The following is a 24,088-nucleotide window of genomic DNA, read 5'->3' on the forward strand; positions in this document are numbered from 1 at the left end:
GGAACAGCAGGAGTAGTACAGCTAGCGAAGCTAACCCCGGAAACGATGCCAGTTAGGAGTAATAATTTGGTGTGCCAAACTTGACATGGATGGAAATGTAGACAAGACTTTCTGGGAATCGTTAGCGCACGAGGAGGAAGGACACAACTAGCAAGGCAGCGAATTGAACACAGAATTGTAGGCATGCGTTCGTGCAGTCAATGCATATGAATGCGGGTTCATGGTCAACGGGACAGACAGAGATTAATGCCGTGTTAATGAGTCCGTGCCTGTCCAAAACACGTAGAGTTGCACATACTCGTATCATATGGCTCTTGTCACTAGGTGGAAACATCTAATTATCGGCTGGTCATTAATGGGATACACTAATGCACTGCGAGGAGGTGAGATTCAGCAATAGCAATACACTACGAGGGACCATGTCGAGCCGGAAAGCCCGGCATGACGGCATCGCGTTGCTCTGATGTGCCACTGTTGCTGCAGACACCCAAGACAGAAAGAGCATTCAATGGGCGGTTCAGATGGCTGGTAGCGATCTAGAGGCGATAGCGACGTGCCTTTCCTGCACTTGCTCCGTTAACTTGAGGGGTGTTTAGATGGGGCTAAAAACTTTTTAGCCCATGTTACATTGGATGTTTGGGCGTTAATTTAGAGTATTAAATATAAACTAATAAAAAACTAATTTTATAAATGAGAGCTAATCTGCGAGACGATTTTTTAAAGCCTAATTAATCTATAATTATCAAAAGTTTACTGTAGCATCATATTGTCAAAATCATGGCGTAATTAGGCTCAAAAGATTCGTCTCGCGAATTAGTCCAAGCTTATAGAATAGGTTTTGTAATTAGTGTATGTTTAATACTCTAAATTAATATCTAAACATCCGATGTGACATGGACTTGAATAAGTCTCAGGAAAACAAACAGACTCTTGGTTGCTTGCGGTTGCAGCAGCAAATGATAAAGATTTGCTCAGGAGCTCCACAGAAAGTCGCAGCGATTTTGAAACCATATGGTGTGGTGTGGTGTGGCACTCGAGACTTGATAGCAGAACAATTTGAAACGCAAAATCGAGATGGCCCTGCCTCAGGCAGTCCATTCAAAGACGACTGTGCTAAAGTCAATTTGGTCGTGTGATAGTAGTAGTACTCACTCTGCTCAAATGGGCCATCACATACTTGCATATGTCAGGAAGATAAACTATCCCTGTGTTGTTTCTCTTGTTCCCCGCACAAATACTCCCTCCTTTTTTTTAATACATGACACTATTAACTTGCAGACATATATTTAATTATTTACCTTTTAAAAAAATTATGCAAATATGCAAAAATATAGGTAGTAATGTTTAAAATACCTTTGAAAACAAATCATAAAAAACAATTACGTTTTTTATAATAAGATTAATGGTCAAACATTAATATATTTTTTAAAAGGTAAATTTTGCTACAGGACATTACGATTTCGCGGTTTTAGCCGTGGGACACTGTCCAAAGCCACTTTTGGGGAAAAACACTCCATAAACGTGTTAATTTGCTGATGAACACCGCGCCGATTAAAATAATGATTTCCGGTTGAGGAGAGAGAAATCACGTAAAATATCAAAAATACCCTTGGACCCACATGTCAGCTCTCCATCTCTCTTCCTCTCTTTCTCCCTCCTTTCTCTCTTCTCCCCGGTCACGGTTTGCTCGGCGGGGCGCGGGCGCGCGGCAGCGGCGACGCCTGAAGTGCGCGTGGCCCGAAGTGTTTATGGAGTGTTTTCCTCAAAAGTGACTTTGGATAGTGTCCCACAGTTAAAACCACGAAATCGTAGTGTCCTTTAGCAAAATTTGCCTTTTTAAAAATGAACTATGTACACTGTACAGTAAACTATTTCCTGTGAATAAACTGCTTTTCACAATGACCTGTTTTACTCTGAAATCATCATGTGTCAACAAGACAAGCATGCACGGGAGGACTGGAGGAGAATGTTATGCCAGTAGCCAGTAGCTACTAGAGAAAGAAGACAAGATCGAAGAGCACGCATGAAAAGTATTTCAAGTAACCGAAAATGAGTAAGTAACAAAACTAATGGTTAGTTTCGCTTCACGGTGCATGGTTGATTCGCTGTCGTCTGGTAAGCATGCAAGTAGATGGCGAATCGATCCACTCTTACACGTGAACCCCCACGTACGCTCACACAAGTATGGACAAATGCATCTGATGGATACTAGCTCATACAGAAGAGACGGCAACAAGCTGGCAACCGATCGGTAGCTAGTACACGAAGGAAAGAATGGTTAATTACTTGATTAATTAGTCGTTTGCAATGCATGACTCTGGAGTTAAGCCTTGCAGATGACCACGAAGCACGGGAGCAGCGCCCTCGGGTTCAGCAGGTAGAGCTCCTCGATGTTGGAGTAGGGCCCGACCTTGCCGGCGAGCGAGTCGAAGCCGGTCTGTCCGGCGAACTCCTTGAGGTTCTCGAGCGGCTTGTGCACCCTGCCGGCGATGACCCTGCACACCAGCAGCGCCTTGCGCGTCGCCGCCGGGTCGTCGCCACCGACGACGGCGCCGGCGGAGGCCTCGATGGACTCGTAGGCGCGGCCGCTGGTGGACGTGGTGAAGACGCCGACGCCGGCCTTGCCTTCCTTCTTGGCGGAGAATCCGTGGCGGATGATGCGGCAGACGGCGCACTTGTCGGAGGCGCAGAGGCTGGAGGAGCCCGCCGCGCCGCCGAGCGCGCACGAGAGCGTGGCGCCGTGGAATCGGAGCAGCTCGTTGCCGTCGGCGAGGCAGCGCGGGTGCTTCTTGGGCAGCTTGCTCGCCTTCAGCTTCACCGCCTCACGGTACTCCTCGAAGCGCGCCAGCGTCCGCTGCGTGTTGTGCACCTTGAACACACGCTCGATCCGCACGCAGCTGCTCTCCGACTTGAGCAGGCTCGTCCGGCAGATGATCTCCACGATCTTCCTCGACGAGTCCCCTTCCACCAGCTCCGTCACTGCCATCGATCCCGTCACATACATACACACATGCATTCAAGACCATTGGTCAGTGTCGACTCTGCAAGATGCTTAATTGAGACTTAATCATGCTAGTACTATCACTTTACAAGTTAGTTTTACTACGATAAATGGCTGGGATGCAGTAATGGAGGAAAAAAGCATGGAGTGATTACTCCCTACTTTATTTTCTACTGGTACAACAAAATGAAAGATCTAGCAGGATCTCTGAACACCAGGTTCGCAGTTATAGCAAAGTTGAAAGCATGGATTCGCATAAAGGAGAAGAAAGCAGATGTTTTGAGGAACCTAGCTGGTGAAAGTGAAATTGAAATCCATACAGGTAAAGTTCTGAGCTAAAGGAACACACATGCACTGCACTTTGAGGTAAAGAAATGTCTATTGATAGCTAAAGTTCCACACCGCCTGACCGCCCATAACATTAACAGGAAAACATGCACTATTGGGATTAACGTGCTCTGGAAATGCATGAAAAAAAAGAGCAGCATTTTTCCCGAACGACGAGGAGATCCACCACCGCCTGTGGGTGTACCGTGTACCGCAGTACCGTATACTATGAGCTGCAGTGCAAATGTCACCCTCACCTGCATGCTTGGAAAGGTGGTGCGCCTCCAGTGCCTCCCACTTGCTGAACTGCTCACCGCAACGGTGGCAGCTTAGGCCGCCGCCGCCGCCGCCGCCCTTGCCAAAGCTCTTGACGGCGTCCTCGCAGGACGCGCGGTGAGCGGTCACCCCGGCCGCGGCGGCGTCCCTGCTGTCCAGCAGCACATTCGGCGACCTCGGAGGCGTGCACCGCATGCTGCCCCGGCACGAGCCGCTGTACTGCAGGCCGTGGCTCCAGCCGGGCCCCGGGGTGCCCGGCCGGAGCGTGCCAACGAACGACGACACCACGGCGCCGTCGCCGTCCGCCTCGTGCGGCGACGCGAGTACGCCGCCCCCCGCCGCCGCCGCCGCGAGGCCGCCGCAGCCACCGAAGCCGGTGATCTTGAGCTCGCAGCGGGAGTTGGTGCTGAGCACCACCTCGTGGGCGATGGGGTTCAAGAACTCGCTGCTGCCGATGGACCTCGGGCTGCAGCTCGGCGGCCGCTCCGGGTGGCGCTTGCTCCCGTGGATGACGTCCCGCAGGTTGGCTATCGACCGGGAGCAACCCGACCGCGGCGCCGCGCGCTTGGTCACAATCGCCGAGAGGTGCCCGCCACCGCCCGCAGCGGCGGCGGCGACGGCCTTGGGCCTCGGCACGTGCACCTCCGACGGCTCGGACCGGCAGTGCAGCGACCTCTTCAGCGCGAACCACACCGTCGGTGCCGGGGCCGCGGCCGCAGGCGCCGAAGCAGCCTTCTCATCCTCAGCCCGGCCGCCGGCGACAGCGCTGGCACGGCGCCTCCTCTCGCCCATCCCGTCTCGACGCGCGGTGCTAGCCACTAGCCAGCTATCTGCCGCGCCCGTGACGACTGCGTCGGTCGGTCGGTCACCGTGGAGTTCGATATACTTATGGCAGCCACAGGCGCAGCAGCAGCAATAGCGGCATCCGAAGCGAGAGAGAGAGAGAGCGCGGCGGCACAGGAGGAGGACGCAATTAAATCTTGGGGTTGGCGGTAGTAAAGGCTCACCACCAACTGCTCGCTCTGCACGCTGAGCGCTCTCTCTCTTTGGTTTCGCGCGCGTTCTGCTGTCTTGTGACTCGCGTGGGAGATATGGAGTAGCTCAGCCAAGACAGCGAGGTTAGTTCCAACTTCCAACCAGAGGAGCAAAGGAAAAATGCGAGAGACGACGTAGACGGGGACCGAGACAGAGAGGGGGAACTACGCGAGTGAGAACAAATCTCGAATTGTAGGTGGGGGGCGGAGCCGCGGAGGCGGGGAAGGGACAGGTGTGGGGGCACTCAAGGCAAGGGGGACGACCATGATGGCGAGCAACCGAAAGAAATCGAAGCGACCGTGTTATACGTGGTGCGAGGCACGGGTGTGTGTATTGCTTGTACCGTTCCTTGTACGAGCGTTGGCTCGATCGGAGATGGGAAACTCGCGGCGTAGCCGCTTTGAGTAGAAATGGATCGGTTTGGGTTGGACACATACGTAGAGTAGGTCCTTTTCCCTCGTCAGCATGCGTGTCCCAGTACAGGTACCACGTGTGTTGGCGAAAGTCCTACTGGGCGAGCGATCGATCGCCATCCCTCTCATCCACGTGGTTTTCTTTTCTTTTTTTTAGCACCGTATTACTTTTCTATTTTAGTAAATTTATGTGCATCTAAAGTTTATAAGACAAAAGTTTATATATCCGATTCAAATTTGAATTTGAATTCAAATATTTTTTATATATAGTATTTATACATCTAAAGTTTATACACCTAAAGTTTATAGACCCAAAGTTTATATACCCGATTCAAATTTGGACTTGAATTCAAATATTTTTTATAAATAGTATTTCTATACATCTAAAGTTTATACACCTAAAGTTTTAGACCCAAAGTTTATAAGTCAAAAGTTTACATATCCATTTCAAATTTGAATTTGAACTCAAATATTAGTTTATAGGCCCAAAGTTTATAAGTCAAAAGTTTACATATCCATTTCAAATTTGAATTTGAATTCAAATATGTTTTATATATAGTATTTCTATACATAATTTTTTCTAACTTTATTTTTTTATTTTTTTAAAATTTATGATGTAGTATGAAGAGAAGAAGTAGAGGTGAAAGGGGGAGAGCCCCGTGTGTTGGTGCAGTCTTTTGAAAACAAACTCCGACTGTCTGGGAAGTTTAGTGTTAAGCGTGCCTGAAGCTATGAGAGATATTTAGGCATTAGAATGGATGATCAGATACAATACGGAAGCTATAGTTCTTGCCTAACGGCGAGCAGTAATCTATGCTTTCTATAAAGTTAAATCCCACTAAATTTAAAGTTCAACATGCAACTATACCATATCATCACTCACTGACAATAATTACATATTTAATCTCATACAAGCATACAGCATATCTTCAATTTATTTAATTATATAAATCAAAATACAAGCATATCCAATCATCACCCCTTGTATCATTTGCACAATATTTTAACGATACTATCTATCACATCTACAATATTTAAAATATACTTACAAGGGATCATTCACCCGGCTAAGTCAGGCGTTGATGTGTCTATGTCAACTGCTAACAACATAAGAAAAAAAAGAAAGAAATGTTATCAAGTCTACTATATGTGGAATTTTGATTGAAATTTCTTTCTGTTTTTCCACTATAGGCATTTCTTTTTTTTTTCTAATCAACATTTTGCATTGATCACCAAATACCCCTTCCCTTTAGTCGATAACATCGGTTACTGCTTGATTAGAAAATACATGTGAAATTCGATTTGATTTATTGAAAAAACTGAATTTTAGTTTTGTTTTCTTTTAACTTGGATGGTTTATTGGGTGGGCGAATAATCATAAGAATGCCGGGATCATCATCGGCATGCTCATAATAAAGCTAGGGCTTATCAACCTATATACGTGAATTTCTTAAAGAGGACTAGTTTACCTCTCTATCACAATGCTTAATACACCCTATCAGAACCCTAATATCATTATTAGGCGGTTGTTGTCGTATTTTGTCATTCTTGCCTGACTAGTTAAAAACCGTCATCGGGGTACCTTTTCACATTCCCCTTGTCCCATAATATTAACTAGTTGGACGGCCCGCGCAATTGTACAGTTAGTATCAATTTAAAATTATCTATTTTTTACATATTATTTTATTTAAAATTATCATTCTCGTGATTCTATAAAGTCAGTCACTGCCCCTTACTCCTTTGTCACATTTTTATTTGCTTATTTGATCTACCACATCTATTCATCCTCTTTAAAACTTTAAAATATTAGGCCTTATAGTTTTTAGAGTTCATTGTCTTGTTGGGTTTCGTTTTCATAATTTTTAGAAGTATCGTCAAGCATCGCCAATTTAATGCCCTACGGCTCATTCACTGCCACCTCTCTTTATTGCCATTGGGATTTTAAAAATTGAACATATATAATTTTTCTTTGTGTTCTTTTTTACCTTTTATAAGTCTCGTCAAATCGTTAGTGGCTTCGCCACTGTACTCCTCTACAGCCCGCCCACTGCCGCCCTTCTTATTGTTATTGAAATTTTAAAATCGAACATGATTATCATTGGGGTTTATTTTACTCTCCATAAGTCCTGTCAACCATCGTGACCATGTTGCATTACGGCATGCTCATCGTCACTGGGATTCTATTTGAGGTTTTGTTCATAGTTTTTAGATATCCCATCAACCACCAACACTCTATTCCTTTGCAGGCCTATTGCTTCTCTCCTCTTTATTGTCATTTGTTATCGTTGTGTTCTAGATGGATTTTTTTTTTCTAAAATTGCATAACTTTTCATCCCGATAATGTTTATTCATAAATTATATTCCTACTTGAACTCTTATAATTATTTTTCTATTTTTGAAATTTATTTTATTTGTTATTTCGAACTTTAATTAATCTCGTCATGTGTTCTAGATTCTCTTATTTCAATAGTCTTTATTTTTTATTACAAATTTTAGTTATTTATGAAATGTATTCCAATTGAGCTCTTATTTTTATTTTTTATTTTCTGAATTTATTTTATATTTTATTTTGAATTTTAATTAATCTCATATTGTGTTCTATACAGACTATTCTTTAATATTTCTTTTTTATTTCCAATTTCAATTGCTTAAAGTTTGTATTTCTACTTGAACTATATTTTTTATTTTTTCTAATTCTGGATTTTATTTGATTTTTTTTTAATTTTAATTAATATCGTATTGGTTTCTTGTATGGATTCTTTTTTCAATATTACTTATTTTTAATTTAGAATTTTATTTATTTTCAAATTGTATTCCTACGTGAACTCTTCTTTTATATTTTTATAATTTTGGATTTTATTTTATATTTATTCTGTATTTTAATTAATCTCGTAGTGGGTTCTTGTATAGATTCTTCTTTCAATATTCCTTATTTTTAATTCCGAATTTCAGTTATTTTAAATTGTATTCGTACTTGTACTGTTCTCTTTTTTTTTCTAATTTCAGATTTATTTTATTTTTATTTCAAATTTTGATTAATCTCGTATTTGGTTCCTATACGGACTCTTCCTTCAATATTGCTTATTTTTAATTTCGAATTTCAGCTATTTTTAGATTGTATTTCTATTTGTACTCTTCTTTTCTTTTTCTCCGGTTAATGTGGGAATTTCTAGCCCCCACAGCAAACGTGGTGCATCCTTTCAAGACTGTTTTAATAATATAATAGATAGATAGAAAGATGTCTTCCCCAGCAGTCAGTGGTTTAGATTTGCACGTGCGCGCGCATGAGACTCCGATATAAGAAAACATATACATGTCTTCAATTTACCTATTGTTTCTGAGTTGTCCTCTAAACTCTTCATCTATGAAGGGTCAGAACTAGAATTTTCTTCAGATTGGGACTCAATTGATATTTAGACTTAGAAGAAGGGCAGCTTACTCCTCTCTAGCTATCTCCGCCCATGTCCTACATTATATCATCTCTCATGTATAAGGTTACCGTAAAAGTATATGTAAATATCACTAGTAGAAACTATTTGAATTATTGATTTATGTATGCTTTATAGTAATCAAATATTTGTTAATGTTATAGCTAATAGTTTATGTGGTGGTATAAATAGGTATGGGTCTTAAAGGACCTAAAATAAAAAGAATCTTAAAGGTATTCTCGCAAAAATAAAAAGGTATGGTGTAGATCATTTCTAAGGCTATTGTAAAGATTGGCATCCATCACGTGTCGAGACGAAATACTCCTTCAATAAAAATATATTCATGTGATAGTATCTGCAGTTCTTCGCTATAAAAGTTCGTGAGATAACTGATAATAAAACTAAAGAATCAATACCACTCGCTCATTCTTTTTTTCTTTCTGAAGAGTCGCTCATTCTAAAGAAATCCGGCCCTCCGATTAAGGGTGTGTTTAGTTCACGCTAAAATTAGAAGTTTAATTGAAATTGAAACGATGTGTCAGAAAAATTGAAAGTTTGTGTGTGTAGAAAAGTTTTGATGTGATGAAAAAGTTAGAAGTTTGAAGAAAAAGTTTAAAACTAAACTCAGCCTAAAGCGAATCAACAGAAGCACTGCAGGACATTTTATCATCTAGTGTACAGGAGTGGTACACATCTACAGTAGTAACAGGGGTCCAAAGAGGAGGACCCCATTGCTGATTTGCTGTGCTCTTGCAAACGACACAATGTTGCCGGTTTTTTGTGCCAATCGAGCTGGAGTACTGTTTATCTTGACCAGCCGCGTGCTCTCGTAAAAACGAAGCCCTCGCGTTCGTGAGATATGCGCAACTTGAAAATGGTACTTCCTTCGTTTCACAATGTTCATTCTAACATTTTTCACATTTATAATAATGTTAATGAATTTAGATAGATATATATGTCTAGATTATTTAACATCAATATAAATGTGAGAAATATTAAAATGACTTACATTGTGAAACGGGGGAGTATCATATATGAGCAACTTGTAAATGGTATGCCTGCCGAAAGAAAAAGAAAGAAAGAAAATACTATAATTAAGAAAGATCATCATCAGAGCTCATCTCTATCACGGTTTCATCGTCTCAATTGTAACCTGCTGTATGTATTCTGATAAGATTAGCGGGCCATTATCACAGGGACAAATGTTTCTCTCAAGGAGAAAAAGTACTCAGATGTTAGCTAGCCATTTATGCCGGTTTCAATGCGATCAGCTTTAGATGCATGGTACTAGTACTACTGGGGACGACAGTGCAGTACTGTTTGCTGTAATTCAATTTTATGATTTCCTCAGACTGTTTTAAGGTTAATTCATTCATTAACTTGTTTTCTTTAACTGCAAGCGACCTGCGCGTGACTGTGAATGAAACGGACTGTACGCATCGAACCCTTATATAGTAACTTTTGTTTGGAGTTCTGTACCACGAATTCAATTGGTACGAAAGATATTTGTGTTGTTTTACCTGAATCAACCCATTTTGCTGTGTAAAGATCAAACTCCAGAATTAGCTCTGAGGTATGCTTGCATCAGGACGAAATTAGCCAGGCTGTATAAGCACAGAAAGCTCAAAAGATAAATCGATCGAATCCCCGGAACAATCATTGCCTATTCTGTCATCATTTCAGGGGGTGATACCTGATGAGAACATGGGTGAAATTGTCCACCTCTCGAATCGCGAAATCCCCTGAATCAGTGCGGAAGTTGTTTCTTTTTTAAGAGACAGTGCTTAATGCTTAAGGCTGCAACATCAAGTGTAATCGGTAAAAGGAGTTCTAGCCAATTGGCTACAGGCTACAGCCCTTGCAGATCAGTGGTAGGGAAGAAAACGCTCTTGTGTCAAGCGGAAAAAGGAGCCCATCCATACACCTTTTCAGTGAAAATTCAGAGTATAGTAAGATCACAGAGTGAGTGGTGGGAGTTTCTGCTTACCGTGGCGTCTCTTCTATAAAATGATACAACCAATTTTGTACGATATGTCCTGATTCTTCAAATACATCTCAGATCTCACAGCACGGTGGCTACTGGCTATATAGTGGCAGTGGGTACCGGATGAGTACCTCCACCTCCAATCAAAGCGGGGTCCCTCATCTCGTCAGGAGGAGTCGAGTTGCGTCTTCCGGCAAGGCGGCAGGTCGGCAGCTAGAGTGGCCGGAACTAGCCGTGCTGACCCCGGCCTGCCGGCAAGCCAACCGATGGCCCTCCAGCTTCAGGTCGTCTTCACCGATAATCTTCGAGCTTTCTGCCCTGTTTCAACTTCACTCTCGTCAGGCTTGAGTTTCAGTTTGCACATCGTGCAAGCGGGAGCGACAGTACTGTACTGTACTACTGTTACAAAGTTACACGGTGTCGCATTATACGTGGTACTAGTACGTGCTTATAGTTTAGTGCCAAGAAATTTGTACACCGCGTGGCATTCAATGACGAAAGATCCTTTCCTGCAACCTTCGTTTCAGCAAGCAGAGCTAGCCCTTTTCCAAGCAACAGTATCATGTCGGAGTACGACGTTCTCATGCAGAGTACAGTACTCCTACAGTTTAGCTCGGTACAGGCGTACAGCTCCTTGAGATGTGAGCGGTGCAGAAAAGGGAAAAGTATTCACAGAGGTCCTGCATGCACATGACTGTCCCATGGGCCATGTCCTGTTTAGGCTTGTGGCACCAAGCGTACCCTCAAGGAATAAGTCCATTTTACCTCCCTCATCTCTTGCGCTTGCGTGAATAACATCCCTCAACCGGAAAACTGGGTATAACGCCTCTTTCTTCTCTAAAAACCAGAGCAAATCACCTCCCTCGGTGGTTTTAGAGGCGGTTTTGTTCTACGTGGCACTTACATGGCGGTTGACTTCCCATGTGGCATCGACGTGGCACTAAAATAAAACAAACCTAAATGGAACCCACATGTCAGTGAGTAAAACAATAAAAATAAATGAACTCGGCAGCGAGTGAGATGGAGAGAGCTCGGCGGCGGCAGGACGACGGGAGCGACGGACGGCGGGGTAGCGGTAGGAACGTCGGCGGGATCACATAGCGGCGGGAGCTCGACGGGAGCGATAGAGCAGCGGGAGTGGCGGGGCGGCGGGAGCGGCAGGGCGGCGGGACAGGCGGGGCAGCGGGAGCTCGGCAGGAGCGGTAGGACGGCGGGAGTGGCGGGGCAGTAGGATCTCAGCAAAGCGGTGGGAGCGCCAGGACAGCCGTGACGGCTGCTGCTGCTCGGCAGCGACGTTGCCGACAACCTTGCCGGCCTGGAAGGAGGAGCTCGTCAGCCGGCCACGACGCGCGTGGGGAGGAGATCGTCGGTCGGCTGCGCGCGGTTCCTGTGGTAACGCCGCCCCTTCCCCTTTCCTCAACAAGCCCGGGCGTCGCCGCCCAATGATGGCCACTATCGCCGCCCTGCCGTCTCCCACCACGGCTCCCGTTGCCGCCGCCGTTGTCAAGACACCGGTGCCTACTAGATCCTCTCGTCGCCCCGCCGGCCACTACCACGGTCTCCCGTGGCGGAGACCGCCGCTGAGCTGCCAGATTTGCGCAGCCGCCGCGTTGTCTTGCCGATCCGGGAGGTGGAGTCAGAGGCGGCGATGGCGATGCCCAGGTTGAGCTCCGCCGATTTCGATAAGGGGAGCAAGGTCTCCGTCTCCTCCCTTTGGACCAACGGCGACAAGAGGAGCCAGCTCGTCGGCGCCGACGGCAGTGGTGGCGATTCGACGACCCATCCCGGCGAACTGCTCCCCCCGCGCTTGCCGTGACAGGCGAACCTTCCCTGCACGGGCGCCGCGGCCAGCGAGCCCCTCCCTCGTGGCGCGCGCTCGCATCCTCCGGCGGTCCCCATCCCTCCCGCGCGCTCCAGCACCTCCCCTGGCCGTGCTCTATCCACGGAGAGAGAAGGGAGAGGACAGAGGAGAGTGGTGGAGGAGGAAGAATAGAAATGGCACTTACATGAGGGCCCTCACGTAATTTTTTTAATTTTTCTCGATGACCAGGCTGCCACATCAGCAAAATCACCGTCAAAAACTACTGAGAGACTTGTTTTGTACTGGTTTTAACACTTGGGGGAGGTAATATATCTGGTTTTCCGGTTGGAGGATGTTATTCACGCAAGCACTATGAGGGATGTGAAATGGACTTTTTCCTACCCTCAAACCAAAGGCCCAACAACTACGACCACCGGTTGGCCCAATGAGTATTCAGATTCCACAAGGCTGATACCGACTCGGTCCAAACTGTCATAAGCTTGGATCCCACGCAGCCGACACCGACTCCATCAGGGCCCCGTGGCCGGCAAGGAATCGCGCGCGAGGCCTACAAATACGAGGCCCTGTGCGTCCAGGCCGGCACACACCGGACCGGGACCACGGATCGTCTTTGATCCGCGCAAAACTCTAGAGTCGCCGCCGCCGCCGCCATGCGTCGCGAGGGGCGGATGCACGGGTGGGTGTACGCCCACAAGCTCGTCGACCCGATGGATCCCGACGGCGCCGGCGGCAAGGCCAAGCGGCGCGTGGTGCACGAGATCACGAAGCAGACGGCCAACGGAGGGTTCGTCCGGGTGTCGAGGAAGCCCACCAACCACTCCAAGTACACCGGGAGGGACCCGTACGAGGCCTACACCAAGAGGAAGACGTGCAAAGGGAGGAACAAGTTCAAGCATGACGAGATCAAGATGTACTACCTCGACGTCGAGGGACTCGACGACGATGACGAATATGAGGAGCCGTATACTAGTTACTTTTATCCTTATTTTTATTATTATTTTAGTTGTAGCTGTTGGTAGTTCCCCTTTGAGTTGTTTTTCCAAGAAAACAGCGTTTAAGAACGATGTGTATATGGACTTTGATATAGTATTATTGTGAGATGACGTGAACAAAATTTCGTTTGAATATTTGCTATGCTATAAAAGCTTACAATGACCAATACTTCTTTTTAATAAAACAGCACCCAATATGTTTCACACTATTTACATTTTTACCACTATGTTTCTGTTGGATACAATGCCCGTGTCTTCTAATCTAACCCTCTTATTTGTTCCTAGCATTGATCACTATCCAGTATCTGTTTGTTGTTGATTCACCACCTATCTCGGCGACCCATCTGCCACCCTAGCCTCCCTCTAATAACTGGTGAATTTCTGGTCTTTTCTTATCCACACCCATCCCCTCCCACCTTGATCCTAACCCTACTCTTTATATCCTAACTATTGACTTCATCAAGGTCAAGGGCGTTGTTGGTTAGTCTCTTGGCTAACAAACTGAGAGATGAGTAGTGAAGGGACGTAATCCAAGGCGAAGGAAAACCGAATCATAAAGATCACTACTGGAGAAGAGGTCTTTGGAGGGTCGGCCGATTTCCACAATAGTCCCGGTTCCAAAACGAACCGGGAATAAAGTGGCTTATTAGTCCCGGTTTATTACTTCAACGGGACGAAGGGATCTTTAGTCCCGGTTGGTGATCATCTTTAGTCCCGGTTCGCCTCCTGACAGGGTATGTCAGACCTCTGTCGGGGGGCTTGGGATCTTTAGTCCCGGTTCGTGTTACCAACCGGAACTAAAGATCTCTTTAGTCCCGGTTGGTAATACAAACCGGGACTAAAGTGATTTGAGATCTTTATGCCCGGTTGGTGTTACCAACCGGGACTAAAGTTGCACAGCTTTATATACCCCTTCTTCCTCCTCCAGCCCGAGCCATTGCTTCAAAATTAAGCTTTGAGGGAGAAAGGTGCTGTCAAAATTTTAAGCAAATTTTTTTGGTGGTAATATACAAATTTGAGGTCTTCAAAAGGTTAGCAACTTCATCCTACTCTTTGTTTTGCTTAGCATCTACATTTGGAGCTATTTTTTTACATATTTTTTCCTCTAGAAAATGTGATGGAAGATGATGAGAGAAAAAGTGTGTGTAGGGAATAAAGAAGATTATAAATACTTGTTTGAATAATTACATATAATTTTGTATGAAATTATAAAACTAAGCTAATTTAATATTAAAATAAGAAAAACATATTAAATATTTGTTTATAATGTAATTAAAACATGAAAAATATGTACAATGAATTTAATAATAATGATTAATTGTATGAATAATTATATTCAATTATTGTATTATTATGTAATTACCTTGTAAATCTTGGATTTTGTATAATTACGATTTATATATATTTCATATAGATGGATCGGCAATGGATGTACGTGGATCGGCGGTCGAAAGAGTTTATTGACGGCGTGCATTATTTTTTGGGTGTGGCCAATGATAACAAGCGTAACGGTTTTATAAGCTGTCCATGCGACAAGTGCAAAAACCAGAAGGAGTATTCCACCACACGAACTATTCATGCCCACCTGTTTCAGTGGGGGTTCATGCGTAGCTACAATTGTTGGACCTCGCATGGAGAGGTTGGGGTTGCAATGGAAGAAGATGAAGTAGAAGATGAGAACATTCTGGACTGGGCTTAGTATGGCGGATTTGAAGAAAACACAATGGGCGAGGCGGAGCTGGATGTTGAAGGGAATGACGGTGCTGATGAACTTGGTCAAATATTGCGGGACTTACAGGAGGACTGTGAAAGTGAAAAGGAGGTGCAGAAACTGGAGCGCATGTTAGCGGACCACAGAACAGCGTTGTACCCAGGTTGCGAGAAGGGCTACAAAAAGTTGAGTACCATTCTAGAATTCTTGCAATGGAAGGCTAAAAATGGTGTGAGTGACAAGGCATTCGGCGAGTTATTGAAACTCGTAAAGAACATTCTTCCGGAGGGGAACGAATTGCCCGAAAGTACGTACGAAGCTAAGAAGACAGTCTGCCCTCTAGGTCTGGAAGTACAGAAGATTCACGCGTGTCCGAACGACTGTATCCTGTATCGTGGTGAGTACGAAAACCTGGAAGCATGCCCTGTTTGCAAAGCACTACGATACAAGATAAGACGAGATGATCCACGTGAAGTTGACGGACAACCTTTGAAGAAGAGAATTCCTGCTAAGGTGATGTGGTATTTCCCTATAATACCAAGGCTGAAGCGGTTTTTTAGGAACAAATCACATGCTAGAATGATGCAACAATACGAGAAACAAACCGAGGACAATATCGTCCATTTCCTGGTGCAGCAGCATTATAAGAGGTTCATACTACTTCCCTACAACACATCGTGAGTTCCTACAATCATAATTAATTTCAATTTTGTTCCTTCAATTTTGTTCCTACAAAGTTCCTACAATCATACTATGTATCATGTAATGCAAATTGCAGATTCCATTGGGTCCTTCTTCTTTTTGACCTTGAGAAATCCAAAGTTCATGTCTACGATTCAATGGATAAACCGGAGAAAACTTTCACAAAGATTTTCGAAGTGATAGATAGGTATTGTCATATATTGCACTGTCATTATGAATCATTGTATAACTACTAGATCTCGGATAATAAATTAATCCTTCCTAACAACTCTAAATAGAGCATGGATTTGGTTCCGTACATTGGTCCGCGGGATCTGGAATGAAAAACTCACCCGGAGGTTCAATTTTCCGGTTAGTACATGCTAGCTCCAATTTTGTATTGAATCACTTCTTTGTTCTAAATCAGATATGCATACTAAGTCTCTTATTATTTCTCTTTTAGTGTGCAAAGCAGGAAAAGGGGACTAACTTGTGCGGCTACTACGTATGCCATTACATGCACTGCTTAGCACACCAAATCAGGACTGGCCAGGACCTTGAAGTACGTAAATTTATTCTTCCGTCAATTATTGCTTACTGGTTTCATATATATAATCCCGTTTTTTTTCCAAATAACAGATGATTTACCTGATAGATAACACCACCCACGATGATTTCATAAGGGCTGTTCAAGAACAAATAATGGGATTCATCAACAAGCATATTCTCCATCCCACAGGAGAATTCTATTACGATGGATCGACTATTCATAAAGCCAGTCCTTCTTCTTCCGATGTCACCAAGTCGTAGTAGCAGAAACAAAGATTACAACGTCCGAACAAATTGTAATATATATCTATATATTCATATATGCACACATGCATTTACTTTTGTGTACTTGGTTTGGTAATATATGTGTATATTTACTTACTTGCAAACTCATATTTTGTTAATATATATATATGCATATGGCCTCTAATTACTTAAGTGCACACATATTTGTATATACATACATAGATATATATATATATATATATATATATATATATATATATATATGTATATATATATATATATATATATATATATATATATATATATATATATATATATAGACACATATTACGCACATGCATATATGTGTGCACTATATGTATATCTATACATATATATCTTATATATATATGTATAGATATACATATAGTGCACACATATATGCATGTGCGTAATATATACATTTCTATATTATGCATACACACACACACACCAGGCAGCACAACCAAATTAAAAAAAATAAAAGAAAATTCTTTAGTCCCGGTTGGTGAAGATGGCTTTGCCGGCCACGTGGCTCAGCCTCACCAACCGGGACTAAAGATGGAGATTTACTCCCGGGTATTTGAACCGGGACTAAAGACCGCCATCTTTAGTCCCGGATTCTCCGTCCCGGTTCGCTACCCGGGAGTAAAGGGGGTTGCGAACCGGGAGAGATGAGCACTTCTCCAGTAGTGGATATAGTCTACTCCGCACGCAGTCATGCAGATCACGCACATTTTCTAAAATTTTGTTGTGGTCTCTTAGGCGCTCCCGTCTCTTTTGGATCCCGAGAGTCCCACCTTTTGGATCGTCACTAAGTACCACCAGTATTGTATAAGACAAATCTCACTATAAGTGTTTACCTAAAATCTTAATTTTCTATCCCGATTCAAATTGGAAAAAGTACGAATTACCCCATGAACTATCGCGGTCGATTGAATTACCCCACTGAACTCAAAAACCAGATATCGCACACCTTAAACTTTCAATACCGGATAAATTACCCCCCCTAACTTAACCCGAAGTGGTTTTGGTCTTTTGTCGTAGTCCAGTCAGTAATTTTTTATTTAAAGAAATGGTGAGGCCCACCTGTCATATTCTCTCTCTTGTCGGACGACTCTTTTGGATCATCCTTGAGAGTCCCATCTTTTGGATCGTTCCTAAGTACCACCAGTATCGTATAGGAAAAAGTACGAATTACCCCCCCGAACTATCGCGGTCGGTTGAAATACCCCCCCTAAACCATGAAACCGGTCATTTTACACCTTCAAGTATTCATACCGGATAAATCACCCCCCTAAGCACTTCCAAAGCGGTTTTAATCCTACGTGGTATACACGTGGCGCCGACGTGGAAATCCAATCAACCAAAAAAAAAAATTAAAAAAATAGGGCCCACATGTCATATTAATCACCTCATGCTCTTTCTCGTGGGCGAGCGAGCGGCAGTGGGTGTGGCTAGGTGGCTCCGACCGACGGCGAGACAGCGGCGGCGATGACGGCAGCGGGATCCTCCTTCCCCACCGCCATTCTCGGTGCCCGTCGAGCACAGCGTCGCGTACCAGCCATGGATCTGGACCGCCGGCAACCACGAGCTGGACTTCGTGCCGGAGCTCGGGGAGACGGTCCCCTTCAAGCCCTTCACCCACTGCTACCCGACGCCGTACCGCGCGCGCGCCGCCGCCAGCACGAAGCCCTTCTGGTACTCCGTCAAGATCGCCTATTCGCCTCCGCGCACGTCGTCGTGCTGGCCTCCTACTCCACCTACGGCAAGTACACGCTGCAGTGGACATGGGCACATGGCTGCAGGAGGAGCTCGCCACCCGCATCGTGCTCATGTACTCGCCGTGGTACAACAGCAACAACTACCACTACATGGAGGGGGAGATGATGCGTGTCCAGTACGAGCGGTGGCTCGTCGACGCCAAGGTGGACCTGGTGCTCGCCGCCCACGTCCACTCGTACGAGCGAAGCCGCAGGTTCGCCAACATCGACTACGACATCGTCAAGACGTCAACGGCGGTGGAGGCGGCGCACGAGGTCGGGGGCATCGAGAATGGGTGACGAAGCCTAGCCACGCACGCCGCCTGTAACATCCTGAAAATTCAAGACAATAAAAATCACTAAAATTTCGAACTTTTTAAAACTTTTGCATCATGCCGGTTGTTATTGCTATTGCTTGCCAAACCGTAAATGATCACAAAGAAAGTAAAGTAAGGATCTAAAATTTAAAATTTAAGTAATAGATAAATTTACGAGAATATAATATTGTTAACCCTACAAATAATTACGCACAAGAAAACAAAGCCAGACAAACGGAAGGTTAATTACTAATTTAAATTATGGATTAAATACTAAATACGTGAACCATGTGTTGCGTGCCATGACATCTAAATACACATGAAATGATGACCATTTATAATGAAACTCTATCTATAACATAGTTTCACTAGGAGTAATTAAATATTACTAAATTATAATGGTCTATATAAAGGTAAACCAATTCACATGAAATAATGGTCATATAATTAAATTAAGCTTTATAAAATTATGTGAGGTTTTAATTAAACAATTAGATTAATATTGTGCTGAGTCTCAATTTACTATTTATAGAATAAATAGATTGAACCTATCTGTGTAAAATATATTGCTATACAACTAAACTTGACCAATCTGCTAATGTATTAATCATGACAAGTCGTTATATTAAATTTAATAGTACCCCAAAGTCTTCAAAAATATATAAGTTCACCTTAGGGCCAATAGCTCAAATTAATCTAAAAAGAATTCATTTGTGCGATAAATAAATAAATATGGGTAATATTAATCTAGGGTGAATCCATTGGTTAGAATAACACAAATATTGAGTAAACTTGATTTGTGTAAAAATTAGGATTTATAGAATAAAATTTATATAGGAAATAGGCTAAAATAGGGTTAAATAGCTGGCTAGCACTGTTCATTAGCCCCCTAGGTGTTCGATTTGGTTCCTAGCCGTCCTAGCCCTCCTCCTCCTCCTGCCGCGCGCCAGCTCGCGCCCCTGCCCCGCCGCGCGCCCGTCCCATCTCCCCTGCCGCACGCGCCTCGCGCCCCGAGCCGCCGCGCGCCGTCACTTCGCCGCTGCCGCGCGCGCCGCTACCGCGCCCCCTCGCGTCCCGTCGTGCCGCGCGCCGTCGCCGTCTCCGGTCGCATCGCCTCGAGCCCCACCCCTCCGCGCGTCACGCCCCGTCGCCATCGCGTCGCCCGTCACCGTCGTGCCGCCATCGCCGCGCGCCAAGCCCTGCGCCGCGCCGCGCTGTCCCGTCGCCGTGTCGCCGTCCCGTCGACGCTCCGCCGTCGCCGTCGCGTCGCCCGTCGCCGTCACGTCACCGCTTGTCTCGAGCCCCGCGCCGTTGCCGTTGCCGCGCCGTCTCCATCCCGCCGCGCGCCGTCGCCGTCGTCTGTCGTGTCATCTCGAGCCCCTCCCTCCACGTGCGCTGTCGCCGTGCCGCGCCGCCTCGCGCCCCTGCCGCGCCGCGTGCGTCACTGTCGCCCGACGCCGTCGCCTCGCACTGCTGCGCGCCGCTCGCCCGTCGCCATGTGCCGCTGCCGCGCCTCGAGCCCCACGCCTCCGCGCCACGTCGCCGTCATCATTAAGCACTGCCCGCCCCCCCTCCCCCTGTATAAACCCCTTCCCCTTGCTGCCCATTGCTTCCCACACCACCCTCACCACCTCCCCTCCCTTTCCCCTCTCTTTCCCGTCCCCGGCGTCGCCGCCTCTTTGGAAGCCGCCGCCGCCGCTGAGCCGACGCGCCCCGCCGCGGCGCTGTGCCTCGTCGCCGCTCCATGCTCCGACGTCGACCCCACCGCCGCGCCGCGCCGAGTGCCGTGCCGCGCCGTGCGTTGCCGCCGCCGCCGTCGGTAAGCCGCCGCCTCCTCCCCTTGCTCGGTCGCTGTCGCCAGAGAGCCGAGAGAGAGAGGAGGGAGAAGAAGCCGGGAGGGAGAGGAAGAGAGAAAAGAAGAAAGAGAGAGGAAGGAGAGGAGAGATTAGATCGGGCCCCACGTAATTGGTGAATAGTAATCCCCTTCTTAATCTTTATTAGTTGTGTCTATTACATGTGGGTCCGGGTGGTTAAAAATCTAATTATAGAAGTTTTATGGTCTCGAGTCTATGACATGTGGGCCCCACTTGTCATTAGCTCTTCCTATTTCCCTTTAGAAAATAATTCGGTAGGAAAAAGAAATAAACCCAGGGTCCCACTTGTCAGTTGGTACAAGGCTGTGGATATGTCTTGGATTAAAAATAAATCGTTTATGAACAGTAGCTTTTCGCAATTTCTCGGATTAATTCAAATTTGAATCTTTACACTAGCATAACTTATTCATTTTAACTCGGATTTGAGTAAAACTTGAACCTAAATTCATCTAAATTCATAAGCTTTCCAATGATATATAATTCACTATTTAATAAAATATATTTATAATTATAAATCAATTAATATCAAATGTTTAGATAATAGTTAACCTAAATAGTGTGCCAATAAATAAAAATGGATATTGTACAGTAGCATAATTATCTTTAATATGTATTGTCACTGTAGCAACCAAATAAATTAGTTATAATCAATCCTTCAAATTAATGGGTGTAAAGGAAAATATTAGTGCCATTTACTAGCCTATGTCCAAATATAACTAAATCCATGACTTATAAATTATTTACATAAAGTTTAGCCTCATATTTTGTAACTAAAATATAAACAATCTTTAACTTGTTTAGGAGAGTAATCACAGAGCTAGTTGTATTTGGACCACTTAAAAATTAGTTGATACAATGTCATGTGAAGTAGAATATATATATAGTCGGTTGATATCCATTAGTTAACCAAATAGAGCCATCTTAAAATCAACATGTATTGTATAGCTTACAGTAAAAAGCAACTACTCCAATATATGATCCAATAATAAGACATTGTTGCTTACACATATACTATACATCCCATTATAGTTGTACGGTATAGTATTAATTTGCGTGTTGCATATATTAAATTAGAGGGAGTGTATGACAAACATGTATATTAGATAAATACTAGTTATAAATCTTGACCTCATATAATTATAATTATAGTTCAACTGTAAATTAGGATTATTCATTGTAAAATTATGTGATGGGAAAATCTGTAACCATAAAATGATTAACCTAAACAAATCTAACATACAAAGCATGGATAATTATTAACCTTTTATAATTTATTGTGACAAGTAAAATATGTTCATAATTAAAGTAAAGCTTCCATCAATAAAATAATAATACAAATGATTCACTGTAATTATTTGATTGATCCTAAATCCATCTAACAACAGAACCTCTAGTATATAACCGTCCTATTTAGATAGATGCATACATAGCCATAATCCTTCTATAGCCATTTGATAGACTAAACCACCGATTAGCCAAAAATATATGTATCCCATAAATGCTATGTTGGTTAACTCCTAAATAGGCCACGTTGACAATACAAAGATTAAGAAACCTTAGCCCCTAGCGTGATTGGAATCCATTAAGCAGACACGAATAGTATATTTTGTTGTGCATATTTGGTTGTTGTTTGAATATTGGTTTTTCTTGCGTATTATAGAATTTATGTATCGGTTAGTTGTGAGGCAACGTCAGCAACTTCCAGGAGGTGAAGGTTGATCAAGAATTATACCAAGAATAAGGACTATCCTGAGCAAGACAAGTCATCACTATTCTTTGAACATGTTGATCCCAATTGCGAAATTATTTTGTTTACAAATAAAATTGCATGCAATGATGAACATCCTATTTGTGAATATGCCATACCTTGATTATTGTTTACCCTTATTCCCTTGTAACCATGATTACGTATGAGTCCCTAGTCAACTATGACAAATGCTTAGAGATGCCAATCTAGAATCATGCATACTCATATTTATCAAATGCTATATGCTTGGGCAATTACCTTTGGGAAGGTAATTGAGATGCGGCATGTGGAGACATGAGCGCCACATTGCCATGATGTTGATGACATGATTTGTGAAAGGAGAAATAAAATTAAACAACTATTTTCGATTGGGGCGGACGGAGGATTTGGGTGGTATCCGGAAAAGGCTAGTACCGTCCTCGGTCAATTAAGGATCGAGCCATGAAGTTAAGCATGAAACGACCCCCGTACAACCGCACTTCTCGTATGGGTATAGACCTAGCGGAGTAGATAGCTGAGCGGAGGCAGTATCCATGCATAGTGGTTTCTTGATGTGTGAGGCAGGGGCTCTACGGTGGGGCAGCCATTGGTAGAACCGCGAGGCGGGTGTCTACAGTGGTGTCGCCATTGGTAGGACTGCCATGTGAGAATTTAAACATAATTATAACTTAATGCATGTGTGAGTCCTTTCTTCCCGGGTGCGCAGAACTCCTCTCACTGCTAGAAACCGTGTACGCCTAGAGTGCATGAGGATGTAAGGTTCATGGAGCGGGTACTTCCAATGCGAGGTTATCGAAAAGCTTTGCCATGATACGTCTCATGTGTTGGGACGAGGCTCATGTGTTGGGCAGTCGCGGAGTGCGGGTAAAGTGTACATCCACTGCAGTGTGAGTAAACCAAATCTATTCGAATAGCCGTGCTCGCGGATATTGAGCACCGGGACGTGTATTACACTTGGCTAGACACTAAATTCTTAACATGTGGGGGATGGGATATTGCATGATGAATTTTATGCTGATGGAGCCACTTCCTGAGAGGAGGGAAGGTGGACGTCCTCAGAAAACCATGACGACTCAATGGCGGGAAGCTATCCTTGGGATCACAATGGATGGTGGACAGAACCGTCGTTGTTTAATGTGGACACTGGTATTAAAACTTGATCAGTCTATGCTAGGTCTTAGGCTTGTGAAAAGATTTGCAAAACTTGCTTTGCGCAAAGGAACCTGAAGCCATTCCTTGAAATACCTCTATCATATGCATTATTGTTGTGGTGGCTTGCTGAGTACGGTTGGTACTCACCCTTGCTATTTATATATCTTTTAGGAGAGTGTTGAAGAGAAACCCTTGTCGGTACGCTTGCGTATCCAACAAGATGATCGGAGTGCGGTCTTGTTCTAGGTCTCGTTCCCCAGTCGACTGCCTGTGGCATGTTAACCGGGCCCTTATAATATTTTGTCTTCCGCTGTGGTTCTCTGATAGTTGTTGGCCTACCTGGCCCTAATGTAAGTATTTAACTCTTTTAGCCTGAACTCATTCATGATATGTTGTGATCCAACTATGTATGTGTGTACCAACTACTGATCCAGGGATTGGTACGGATAAACACAGAAGATTTCCGATTTCCAAAATCGGGGGTTTACACCGCCGCTCGCCCAGCCGAGCCCGCCGCCTCCGCTTGTCCAGCCGCGCCCGCCGCCGCTCACCCAGCAGCGCCGGCAGCCGCCGCCGCAGTCGCCTCCTCTCGGCCGTCGCTACGACGCCGCCGTCCGCCACCCGTCCCCGTGCGCCGCACCCGTAGGGCCGCAGCCGCCTACGCTCGGCCGTCGCCGCGACGCCACCGTCCGCCGTCCGCCCCCGTGCGCCGCCGTCCGCCGCCCCCCGCCGTCCGCCGCCCCCCTCCGTGT

At 44.7% G+C, this 24,088-nt stretch overlaps 2 protein-coding genes and 1 pseudogene across 2 annotated transcripts; 2 read left to right on the forward strand and 1 right to left on the reverse strand.

The window, feature by feature from the left end:
- Positions 1–2,256: 2,256 nt before the first annotated feature.
- Positions 2,257–4,788, reverse strand: LOC127760480 (uncharacterized). The gene is made up of 2 exons (XM_052284752.1): positions 3,586–4,788; positions 2,257–2,979 (listed from the first exon to the last, which is right to left on the reverse strand). The coding sequence occupies exons 1-2, from the start codon at positions 4,394–4,396 to the stop codon at positions 2,324–2,326; spliced, it is 1,467 nt and encodes a 488-aa protein (XP_052140712.1). The 5' UTR covers positions 4,397–4,788; the 3' UTR covers positions 2,257–2,323.
- An 8,095-nt stretch (positions 4,789–12,883) lies between these two features.
- On the forward strand, positions 12,884–13,381 carry LOC127760830 (uncharacterized). Its single transcript, XM_052285133.1, has one exon. It carries the CDS (start codon positions 12,937–12,939, stop codon positions 13,303–13,305), a length of 369 nt encoding a protein of 122 aa, XP_052141093.1. The 5' UTR covers positions 12,884–12,936; the 3' UTR covers positions 13,306–13,381.
- A 1,620-nt stretch (positions 13,382–15,001) lies between these two features.
- On the forward strand, positions 15,002–18,546 carry LOC127754617 (purple acid phosphatase-like; annotated as a pseudogene).
- The last annotated feature ends 5,542 nt before the right edge of the window (positions 18,547–24,088 follow it).

Source organism: Oryza glaberrima, chromosome 1 (assembly GCF_000147395.1).
Source record: "Oryza glaberrima chromosome 1, OglaRS2, whole genome shotgun sequence".
Taxonomy (NCBI): Eukaryota; Viridiplantae; Streptophyta; class Magnoliopsida; order Poales; family Poaceae; genus Oryza; species Oryza glaberrima.

Excerpts from the sequence above, each read along its gene's own strand:
- LOC127760480 (XM_052284752.1), bottom strand. The coding sequence starts at position 4,396 with ATGGGCGAGAGGAGGCGCCGTGCCAGCGCTGTCGCCGGCGGCCGGGCT. Across the intron at positions 2,980-3,585 it reads CCACCTTTCCAAGCATGCAG|TGACGGAGCTGGTGGAAGGG; the intron begins GTGAGGGTGACA and ends GATCGATGGCAG.
- LOC127760830 (XM_052285133.1), top strand. The coding sequence starts at position 12,937 with ATGCGTCGCGAGGGGCGGATGCACGGGTGGGTGTACGCCCACAAGCTC.